Raw genomic sequence first — 12,051 nt, forward strand, 5'->3', positions numbered from 1 at the left:
GGCCCTTCATGGGCCAGGGCTGGGCTCTGCTCAGCATTCACATGGCACAGGAGCTGGCCTGGCACATCTCTGCCCCTGGTTTGCCCACGGCCACACCCATCACCAGGTTCCAGCCAGGCCAGGGGCTGCCCCCTCCTGCCTGCAGAGAAGGGCGTGGGGCCACCTGTCCCCTCCTGCTCCTGATCTGCCACGGCTGACCAATCCCACAGACAGGCCCACACTATGTCTGTTTCCCATACAATTCTTTCCATTTACTTCCTCCAGGCGAACTCCAGCCTCTCCTCCTTCAGGGCGAAGGGCTTACAAAGCTCCCCCTGTTCTCTGCCTGTCAGCTCCTGCAGCTTCAACAGCTGACTTCCCCAACGCGGAAGTCACCCCCTGCCCTGCCTCTGCTCCTCCTGGTTACCTCGTGGACTTGCAGCAGGGGGCTCAGTAGCACCTCTTCCTTCTCCTGCCGAGGCTGCAGCACTAAGAGCTTACAGTGGGCAGCCTGCTGGGCTTGCATCCTTGAGAGCTCGTAGTTCTGCACAACTTCAGCCTCTTTCCTACAGAAACAGAGCATGTCACAGGTACTGTGGGCACAGCTCCAGGCCCAGTCCTACCCCTGGGTTGGAAAGGCCTCCTCACAGGCTCCTCTTGTCCTGACCGCAGACCTCCTCTGCCTGCTCTTCCCCTCACCCCCCATGCACCCAGTGCTCCGTCCATGCCCTGGGACCCTCCGTGGAGGGTCTATGGGAGGATGTGCCCTAAGTGGGGTTGGGTTCTACATTTAGAAGCTGACACGAAACCATTCACATATATAACTATTCAAGTGGAAGCTGATTATAACTAAATAGGATAAAAACTCAGAATCTGAGTCATGTGGGCCACATGTCCAGAGTTCAGTAGCCATGCACGGCTGGTGGCTGCCATCAGGGACAGAGAAGACACAGGACGTGTCCCCCATCACAGGAAGTACTAAGGACAGTGCTGGTCTAAAACTTTATTGAGATGTGTGTATCTCGCCTACAGTTAAAGCTCCTCTTGAAAAGTCGGTTCAGTTGCTGGGCACCAGGCCTTCACGGCCCTGGGAGAGTGGAGTCCCAGCTGAGGTGAGGGCATTAAAGACATGTTTGCTGTTCCTGGCTGGCGTCAGCCTGAGAACAGGACACGTGGCCAGATGTGGCTCTAGCTCCAGCCCAGGGAGAGACTGTGAGCAGCAAGCAGGTCCTCCAGATGACTGGCACAGGCTGGCGGAAGGGGCTACCCTACAAGGGCCCATCTGCTGCCAGTGGGGGCACAGCTCTAGGGTTTAAGAGAAAATAAAACTCAGAGGAAGCACATGACTTAAAAATGACCTTTATCATCCTGTAGGAGAGTGAGTTTCCATTGACCCCTGAGGGCCTGGGGGCCCTCCACTGGTGTCATCCGACTACAGGCAGGAAGAAGCACCCACAGACTTGGGGGGGGGGTGGTCTGGTTCTTTCACAGCACATCCAATGTACTCGGGCTACCTCCAATCACTGAGCCAAAGGGGAGAGTACACCCACCCACATTGGAGGGCATGGTCTCTACATAAAGGCTGTCAAAATCCTGCAAGCAGGGGGTGACTGAGGCCACATGCACTCAGCTCCAACACTGAACCCCACCGAGCCCTGCACAGCCCCTCCGTGAGGAGCATGGTGCAGTGGACCCCTCCACTATGAGCCATCTGCTCAGCACTGGGTCAACATATGCTGGGCGAGGTCATCCCCTCCCGAGCCAGGTGGGTCCTAGACACCCCTCAGGACATGGAGGGGCTGACTAACTAGCGCCATGGCTAAAATAACTAGTCACTCACTCTACCAACTCAGACCCACTCAATAAGGAATGGACACATGGATAAGTCTCATGTAACTATGACACTGTTGGACACAAGATGCCATATTCCAGTTTTCCAAATAAACCTTTCCTCTCCTTTTCTCATAACTTCTGGCCTTTCCAAGAAACTTGCTAACCCAAATTACTTGTTTTTTCCATTGTTTTAGGGGTTTTAGAACTTGTATCCATTTGCTCATGTCCTATAATACCATGTCCTAGAAAATGAGATACTAAAGGAAGAATGAGATACTAAAGGATGAGATACTAAAGAATTATTAGAATTATTAGAATTATTAGAATGAGATCCTAAAGGAAGAACATCTGCCCTTTCCAAGTGTGAGGCAAAATTCTACAAGGAATTTTAACTCCTAGGCTCTAGTTAACACATATTTTTAATACAAAGGGACAATCCCTACCTGATAACCTGTTCTTTCTTTCTATTTTATTTTATTCCTTTATTATTTAGAGAGCGGGGGAGGGGAGTGCATGTGAGTGCGGGGAGGGGAAGAGAGAGAGGAAGACAGAGAATCTCAAGCAGACAGCACTGAGCATGCAGCCTGATGAGGGGCTCAGTTGTGCCTGCCTGAGAGCACGACCTGAGCTGAAACCAAGAGTCTAACACTTAACTGAATGAGCCACCCATGCACTCCTGACCTGTTCTTTCAATGCCCACCTAACTGCCCCCAAGAAAAAGCACCCCTTTAGAAGGCACTAAGATTCTGAGCAGGTTGCTTGACGAAATTTCAAGTCTGGATTCTTGGCAAGCACCACTAGATGTAAGATCCTGAAAGGACGCAGCACCTAACCTGACTTGCGGCAGCTCAGTCCGATGCCTCTGGCGCTGCTCCTGCTCCAGTGGGTCCTGCTTTTGGGCCAGCGGCCCAGCCGGGCCAGACAGCGCCTGCATGCAGCACTGCCCCAAGCCCGCCCTCTCCGGCAGAGGGCCGCAGGTCACCTGCTGGAGCTGGTCCTGCAGGCCTCGGATGAGCTCCTGAGACTTCCCAAGCAGGACCTCCAGGTTGGCCCTCCGGCACTCCAACATGTGGACCTCAAGCCTGAAGGCCTGCTGCATCTCCTCCCTCTCCTTCATGAAGTCCCTTCTCATCGCTTCCATTTCCCTTTCATAGGAATTGACCTGAAAAGAGAAATGGGAGCAGCGCTGATCAGGAGTCCTGAAAATGACTTACTGGACAACACAACACAGAAATACCGGACCTCTAGGCATGACACCCAGAGAATCGTGGCCCAGACCCAAAGTACAAGGGCCTGTGAAAGGAAAGAGCAGTGCTAAGGTCAGTGGAGCCTCTCCTGGTGCTGGTTTCGGGCTCTGTTGTCTCCCGTAACCTTCACAAGGGCCCCAAGAGGAAGGTCCAGCAGATGGGTAACAGAGGTTAGGATCACGTTGGGCCAGATGCCTGGCCCGGCCGTCCGGAGGACAGACAGTGGGACAACTGAGAGAACTGCGGATCCTTCCTGAGACCAGTGCATGGCTCTGAACATCCTCTGGCCCCCAGGGCATGACCACTGCAGGAGTGTCTAGCTAATGCATCCAGAGAGCCCAGAGGCACAAGCCCAGGATAGGCAATCCCATCTTGCTGATAACAAATTGTGGAAACAAGTCATGGAGATGTCCCTCAGTAAAACCCCACCACCAGTCTGCTAATGGAGCAGAGGACAAGCTCATCTAAGAAGACAGACTCAGCCATGGTCCTGGCCACAAGGCCACAGAGTACCCCACAAAGGGCAATCCCAGGGTCACATCAGCTTAGAACACAGATGGAAGCTGTAATTTCCTGATGGCAGTGTGGGCGGGGGTCTGGTCTCAGGGTGACCCCTGTGACACTTGGGGACCCATAACCCCACTCCCTCCCTTTACTGGTCATTCCTCTTCTCCTGCCTCCTTCCAAAGAAGGTGTGAGGCAAAATATTTATTTACATTTCCCCACAATCTCCTGTCCCTGAACAGGCTTCCTAAGGGGCACAGGATCTAGGGCGCACATGGAAACATGCACACACGAGTGAAGCTTTCCAGCATGTGGCACAAGGCTCCTCTGTGTCCCTGTGGCCACCCTTACCCGCCCTGACCTTGGTCTCCAGCTGGATCTTGAGGTCTTGGCAGTGTTCCTTCACCTGCTCCACCATTATCTCCGTTTCTAAACTCACTGGAATGGAGTCACCAACAAATGAAATGATGCCTGCAAACAAGGAGACGTTCCCATTTCCACCCTGCTGAGGATGCCGAGGGCCATTCCCAGCCCTCCAATCTGACATTTGGCTGGCACTGAGTATTCAGCCCAGTCTTCTCCCACCATGCCCCCTACCATGCACAATCCTCCATGGGCCCTTTCTGCAAGAGCAATGTGGTGCTGGCAGAGAAAGCTGACCCTGGTGGGTTTCCACAAGCAATGTTGAGTTCTCAAGGTAGCAGCTCTTTAGAAATCAGCATTCCGAGTCTTTGCCAGAACACACACTACTCAATGATATAAGCAGGAGGCTCCCTGCAGATCTGTCAGGCCCTTGGATTCCCTAAAAGATGTTGTGCATGGTACGTTTACTGCTCCCTGAATTCTGTTCCCCGATGACGCCAGGTGCACGGAGGAACTGGGAAGACCAAGCAATGGCGAACTGTGGCAGTCAGCGCTTTATGACGAGGCACTAGCTTTTCTTTTCTTCAAGCTTTTTATTCTGGCTATGCCCTTTTCTTGGAGGCTTTATGTTACTTACTATTACATGATAATACATGGCTTTTCAACAAATATGTTGGGTATAATAAATACTCATGAGCCAGAGTTCTGGCAGATCACATGAAAGGGGACATGAGCGACCCCTTACTCCTGAGGATTCTCCTCACTGACAGTATCAGATGTTCTTGCTTACGTTGCAAGGCGCCTGTGGAACCACAAGCACCACCACCCCCCTCACCGCCCGGGGCACCAGGGACTCCTGATGCTACTGAGTAACATGCCAAAGGGCTGACTCAGAATGTGAGTTTTGGCCACTGCTCAGGTTTTGTGTTCGTCTGAGGCTGGGAAAGTGAAGGGAGATGACACACCGCTTAACAATTTGCCATGAAAAAACTGTTAGAGTGAGGGTCTTGGGGCCTAGAGAATTCAGGATAAGCACCTTGGTAAAGAAGGCAGCCCCTGACTTGTAAGCCGGATCTGCCACCTGGTTCTGGCCAAGTAGGTCCAGGTGAATGGGCTGCTGGCAGGAGTGGCTCCAGCTGGAAGCAGTAATGGTATGGCCGCCATGATCCACACAGCCCTTCTACCAAAACTCCTGTGGCAGCAGAGCCCTCTTCCTTTGAAGGGGCTGACAGAAATTCTGTGTTCAGAGGGAGGGTGGTGGGGGGCAAAAGGGAATAGAAAGGGCCCTGGTGGGGGGAGTCAGTGGCTAGGGCTGTCTTCTGGTGCCCCAGCAGAAGGTCTTTTGGACAAGGGCCACCTAAGGTACAGGTCCCTAGCTCTGTTGCTCCCTGGGATCTGGCTGTTAGCTCTGGACAAGCATCCCACGTTCTGTGCAACCCACACTCCCCCAGTGACAAAGAGAGTGCCCCTTAAACATCGCACACTGGGCCTCTTGGTACTTAGAGCTTGTCCCAAACTGCACAGGCTGAAGAGTTAAGGAGCGTGAAGCTCTGGTCTTTGTCAGGTAACTCCTTCCGTGTCAGTGCTATGCATAGGAGGACGGAGCCGGGCCTTCTGGGGTGTCACAGCTGCACTCCACCTCAACCCTTTCCATACCTTCCAGGGAGTAAATGTCAGCCCTCTCTGCTGCAGTCCACATGAGGCCTCTGTGAATATCAGGAGTCTCTGACACATTTTATGTATTTACCTTCCCTCTCTGAGAGCTGTCACAGACCCAACACCAGACGTCATGCTGAGCATCAGGCTCTGAGCGGGGCTGGGACACCATCACCCTGCTCACCCTGCTCACTCCAGCCTCCCCTCCTCCCTTACCTAGATGACTATGTCCGACGCATGCTGAACACTCACCCCAGGGCATCTCTTTGGATCCTCCCCACGACCGAAGAGGCCCACTAGGACATGCCTGTCCTGAGGTCACTACCAGGTAATCATAAACTTCATCATTCCACCCAAACTGAAAAACCCTTACCCTCCTCCCTCCTCTACCTCCCTTTTGGGGCGGGGGGCGCTGTGGGTACTATCCCTGGCCTTGGGTTACAGGCCCTTCTCCCACATGTGGCCACTCAAAGGACACATGATCCCTTGGAAGCCTGACAGGCTGGGCAGCTGGCCCCCCACTCCTGCAGAGTCCTCCTGGACCAGGGGGAAGCTCGTGCAGTGGGGGGAAGACAGACATCCACAGCAGGAGCACACTACCCATCACCTCCCAGGACTCAGATCCTACCTGCTGGTCTATGTCCAGAGAGGAGCCGTTCCTCTGGCTGAGCATGGGGCTGGCTATGCCAGCTTGGGGGCAACCGTGCCTGCAGGCCTTCCAGTGCAGCCTGCAGCTCGTCATTGTGGTCCTGCAGGTCCTGTAGGGCAGAGCCAGACACCCCCTGCAGCCAGAGCAGCCACCTGAGGAGTGGCGAGGAGCAGAGCAGTGTGAAGCCCGCTTGCCAAGAGAGCAGCCGGGTGCCAGGCACTGACTGCCAGCACACAACACTTCAGCGGCCCTCCTGCCTCCTAAGTGAGCCAAACAAAAGCAGGGGCCACTTCTCGACCTTCTAGGACCCTGCACCACTTTCGAGCACTCCATATACAGGAGGGGTTCAGAAAAAAAAAAGAGTGGAGTGGAAACTGAGGAGAAGTGTAGAAGACACAGAGAACCATAAGAGCTAAAACCCCAGGGATGTTGTGACATGGGTGTGAGACAGCAGGGTCCCAGGATGTGTTCTGGGATTCTTTCCTCTGCTGCTGTTGAATCTGCGAAGTGTTCTTTCTACAGCTACTGAGCCAAGAGGATACCAGGTGCTTCAGACCAAGGGCCACAGAGCCAAGATGATCATACCAAACAGAAAGGATGGGGTTTGGGTGAGCACGCACACTGGGGGAAGTGGAGGGATTGGGGAGGGTCATGAACGCTTCAGAGGAAGAGTCACATTTGCAACCAGCGTAATTCTGTCCACACGTGAAAGAAACATCTCAACAAGTACACCTGGTCACCTGTTTTTCAAATGGCTAGAAAGGGTACAGTTAATAGTCACTTTCTCAGACAGTCCCACAGCCAGCACAACACAGCTGTTTGTGGTGCCGTGTCCACTCGTGACTCTGGGTCTGTGTCCTCCTTCTCTGGAAGCCTAGCAGGCCTGTGACTGTCCCATGGCAAAAGTGATGGCAAAAGTGATGCCCCATCTTCCAAGGGTGCAGCTTTTAGCTAGCTTCTCCTTTTGGGATATTCTCTCTGGGGGAAGCTCAAGCTAGCTAAGGCCACATGGAGAGGACTTGGGGCCCAGCCCCTGGCACATCCACAAGGCTCCACATCCCTCACTGGTTTTTTAATCCTATTTAAGTTTCCTCTCCAGGAGGCTCTCATTGAATAAACCCCATCTTCCCAAAACTGTTCCTGAAGGACAGCGCCAGGCCTGTGACTGCATCTCCCCTGGAGAAGGAGCCTCTCAGTGGCAGTTCTAGGTGGTGGGAGAAGGGACAGGCTATGCACAGATCTTATCAGAAGCACAGATTCACAGAGGGTCATTGTACCTCATTCAGAATCTCCTAGACAAATATGCAAATTTCCCCATGGAGGAAGTAGTTCTGTCTGGGGGGGAAGGGCAGGGCAGAAAGTTAGAGCTTTGGGACAAGTGTGCAAAGCAGAGCAAGCACCCCCTGGTTCCTGACATAGCCTGTGGTCACTGCTGCTCCAGCCCTGGGATGTCTAAGAAAGCAGCACTCACCACATAGGCCACCGAGCATCTCAGGTGTGGTGAGTCTGAATGGAAGTGTGCTGCAGCCTAAAATCTACACCGAATTTCAAAGACTGGATTCTAAAAGAAGGATTTAATGGTAACATTGTAGATATACTGAATTAAATAAAATATTAAAATTGATGTCACCTATTACTTTTTACATTATTTTAATGTGCCTATCGGAAAACTTAAAATTATATGTGTACCTTGTATTGGAAATTTTGAAAATACATACACATCCCAGAAATTCAGCAGTGCCAGAAAGCAGATTCTCTTATGTGCTATACTAGGGATAGACGTCTGTGCTCTGAGGACACAGCAGGGAGCGTGGCCACTTCTAACTGATAAGGGTGACATGCACCAGCCTGGGCACCAGCAATGGGCCCCAGCTCTACACAAGCGGTGTCTGGTGGGGCTGGGGAGCCAGGCACCTGTCTAATTCCACAGGGATTCACATTTACTTGGGGTGCCTATGGGTGCCAAAGGTGCAACTACACCAGCCAGGAAAGGCAACAAGCCCATTGCCAGAATCCTGCAGTACTAAGGGTCTGAGGGGAGGGTGGGACTTCAACGGCAGCACTGGGAAGCATTGGAGAAGAAGAGGGTGCCAGCAGGCTGGCTGGAGCTACAAGCGAGGCCCAGGTAAGCACACACATAATGGGGGGGATGAAAAACCACCAAGGGATGGGCAATGGTGGGGACCTCGGTCAGGGCTGGTGTGTGTCTCAGTCCATTTCTGCTGCTATAACAAAATACCACAGACAGGGCTTATCAAGAACAGAAATTTAGTTCTCATAGTTCCGGAGGTTAGAGTCCATGATCAAGGTGCTGACAGATTTAAGGTCTGGTGAGGGCCTCCCATTTCATAGATGGCCATCTTTTCCTGTGTCCTTACATGGTGGAACAGATGGCGGAGCTCTCTGGGATCCCTTATATAAGAGATATTCTCTATATCCCTTATATAAAGCACTAATACATTTCACCTAATCACCTCCCAAAGGCTCAGTACCTCCTAAGGCCATCACACTGCAGGAATAGGCTGCAACATATGAATTTGGGGACACACAAGCATTCCATGGGTAACAGTGTGGAAATGCAGAGAGGGAAAATCTACATTTGGGGTTTCTGATCAAGGACATGCTTCTCCATTACAGTTCCACCCAAGGCAACAGCAGAAACATGAAACAACGGAGAACTCTGATTAACACTTAACACTCCCCTTTAACAAAGGCAGCCTCACTGAGAAAATGGAGACTCAGAGTTGAAGGAAATGACAAGAAGCTGAAATGATAGTTAAGTAGGAAAAAGATTTGGCAACAAGGGAAAGCATGGTTTCCTTGCTAACAAATATCCTGGTCACAAAGTACAGGGAAACACTGAGCAGTGACTTTGGAAAGGCTGGGTGATGCCCTGTGGGGAAGGCTGAAAGTCTCCACATCTGGAGACTGACTGTGATGCTCTAGCAGCAAAAACAGCAGAGTAGCAGGACTCCTCTGGCTCACGGGAGAATTCCAAGGGTCAACTTATAGGTGTGGAGTTGGGTGCTGGGCTTGGGAAATCATCCTTTGGCAACCATCATGGTAAAAGACTGAAGCAGAGACTAAACCCAGGGAAAATTCTGATGAAGAACAGGATGTTTATGTGGTCTTTACGTGTCTCCCCACTGACTGCTCATTTAGTTGCATGGGAGGAAAAAAAAAAAACAAAAACAAACAGTAATTATACAGTGGGGAAATTAGGCAACACCTTGACCAGGTGATCAAAAATTAACGTCACCAATGCTGTCCCCCTGAAAACACATAATCTCAATTTAATCCAAAGGAAATATCAGAAAAACACAAAGTAAGAATATTTTAAAATATCACTTTAAAAATACCCATGTCAGAGACAAAAGCTGGAGGAAAGCCCTGTAGATTGGATGTGCCCTCTCCCCACCCCCAATTCCAGGTTATCTTCACACCCAAGGTGAAGGTTTTGAAGGCAGGACCTTTAATCTGGTCGTGAGGGTGGAGCCTCATGAAGCAGATCAGTGCCCTCCTGTTAGAGACCCTAGAGCTCCCTTGAAGGCAGCTTTCTGTCTGTCCCAGGAAAAGAGCTGTCACCAGACATCCGGCTGTCCTGAGCCCCCCAACCCCACCCCCAGGGCTCAGGAAATTTCTAGCAAAAGCTTCTGCCTAACTGTTCATCTTACTTTTTAGGAACTAAACTCCTCAAGCCTTCTGCCTAGCTGTCAATCTCACCTTTTAAAAACAAACTAACAAACTGCTAGAAAGGAAAAAGCATTTGAAGAGGCTGGACTACAGATGAAGCAGAAAGTGCCAGAAGTGACCCACAGTTCCCTCAGCCTAATTATAATGTGAAAATCCCCTCTGAATATTCATCCCAAGCCCTACTAAAAGGAGCCTGCTTTCCCTTGTTCTCTTGGGTTTTAATGACTCCCTGCAATCTCCCTGTCAGTACAAATAGAGTGATCTCATGAGGCAGCTCCACTGGGGTAGTCTCTGTAACTCACCACTTGGGGTTGAGAACTGTGGGAACGGAATCTCTTGTTTATAAGCCCCCCAGCCTATGTCGTTTTTGTTACAGCAGCCTGAATGGCCTGAGATGGAATGTTTCAAGACAACCAAAGGCAGCATGTGACCCTCCGTGGGATCCGGTACTGCAGGGGGAAAGGTCTAAAGGACACTGTTAGATTAACTAACAAAACAGAAATATGACCAGCAGGTTAAGGTATTGTATCAGCAGGAATGAGAAAGTTACTAAGTGTGCCACAGTTAGGCGGAATGGGAAGCTGGGTCTTCAGGAAGAAAAGCCCAGACTTCTGGCTTTGGCACATTTCTGTGGTGTAAGTAACTCCCACCAGAGCTGATTTCAAGCTTTCCAAAGTTTAACAAGAAGCTGCCAAAACTCATGAACTCTTAACAATCAACTCTGGGGCATCTGCACACCCCTCCGCAAGGTAGTAGGACTAAGCCCGGTCAGAAAAGCGCACTGACCTGCTGAGGGGCAGAGTGGCCCCATGGTGCATGTCAGTCCCTCCCAGATGTTCAGAAAATCCCTGTGTATGCACATCCACACACAGCGAGCAAGTATACAATGTGCACACAGAGTAAGATGTAAACAACAGGGGAATGTGGACAAAGGGTATCCAGGTGCCCTTGCCACTGTTTCTACTTTTGTAACTTCATGTATTAGAAATTATTTTCCAATAAAAAGGTTCTTTTTCAATGCTCTAAATGTAAGTTTGAAGCAGCAAAAATAGTCAAAGAATGGAAAGACCAATTTCTAAATAAATAGATTAACTAACACTAACATGTACAATATTTCTGATGTTTCAAAAAGTCAAATTTCAAGAAGCAGAAGTGAAATGAGTAACAGTTCTTTGAGTAACAGAGTCCTGTGAGAGAAAGATGGGGTTTATGCCTGTTAAAAAGATCCAGGTCACTAAAGTAGTATATTAGTTGAGTTAGTTACAGGCTCTAAATCAAGGCAACAAGCTTAAAAGGAGGGAGGAAACATGACATGTCACTGCACCCCAACCATCAGGACACACCCCAACCCCAATCCAGCATACGCCCAGGGGAGGGTCAGGAGGAGGGTGCCACAACCGACCACACACAGGAATTTCCGGAAGGGCACCCTAGTATTCGGGGTTGGGAGTGGAGGAAAGAGCACAGGGCAGAAAACAGTAGGTTATATCACACTCCAGAACAGCACGCATGCTCACCTTTATCCTCTGGTGTTGCCAAAGCAACATGCAGCAGGAACAAAGTCAATTCTGACTTTACTTCGGAGGGAAATCATTAAGAAGTGAATTGGTAATAGACCCTTAAGATCACACAATAATGTTTTAGCTGTTGGGATCCTGGATAATTTTAAGAGTGTCACAGGGTGGTGGTATGTTTCAGCACCAATGACACTGTTCATCACCTCTGCCCTGCTCTGTGATGTCTCTTAACTGAACGGATGGCCCCCTGAGGTGTGGCTACCTGCATGGTGCCTTCAGAACTGGTGCCAGTCTCACACCCTTGGCCCGCCCCATGGGGCTGAGCACGGGCACTGTGTAGGCAAGTTGGGTCCCCTCTCCTTATGGAACACGAGACTTGGGGGCCCCGTCTGTAGAACACAGGCTGAGATCAGAGGCTCCACCTGCTCTGCATATGCAAGGATGCTCCTGCCAAGACATGCTGGACTACCCTTCATGTGAAGGCCAGGAATGTGGTCCTCCATGAATGACAAGATGTGCATACCACCATCCAGATCTAAACCAGTCAGACCCTGGTAACCTGTACCACCCACCCATCCCACGAGTTCCACACCCGCTCTTAGCAGGCATG

General features: G+C 50.8%; 1 protein-coding gene across 1 annotated transcript in view; it reads right to left on the bottom strand.

Annotated features, from left to right (window-relative positions):
* Positions 1-12,051, bottom strand: part of NINL (ninein like) — a 130,913-nt gene that overhangs the window by 32,356 nt on the left and 86,506 nt on the right. Inside the window, exons 14-17 of the mRNA XM_080813621.1 lie at positions 6,211-6,340; positions 3,925-4,034; positions 2,646-2,974; positions 407-545 (exon numbers count right to left, since the gene is read on the bottom strand). Of these exons, the coding sequence (XP_080669747.1) occupies positions 407-545; positions 2,646-2,974; positions 3,925-4,034; positions 6,211-6,340 (708 nt within the window). The remainder of the gene's footprint in view (positions 1-406; positions 546-2,645; positions 2,975-3,924; positions 4,035-6,210; positions 6,341-12,051) is intronic.

This window comes from Martes martes, assembly GCF_963455335.1.
Source record: "Martes martes genome assembly, chromosome: 9".
Classification (NCBI taxonomy): Eukaryota; Metazoa; Chordata; class Mammalia; order Carnivora; family Mustelidae; genus Martes; species Martes martes.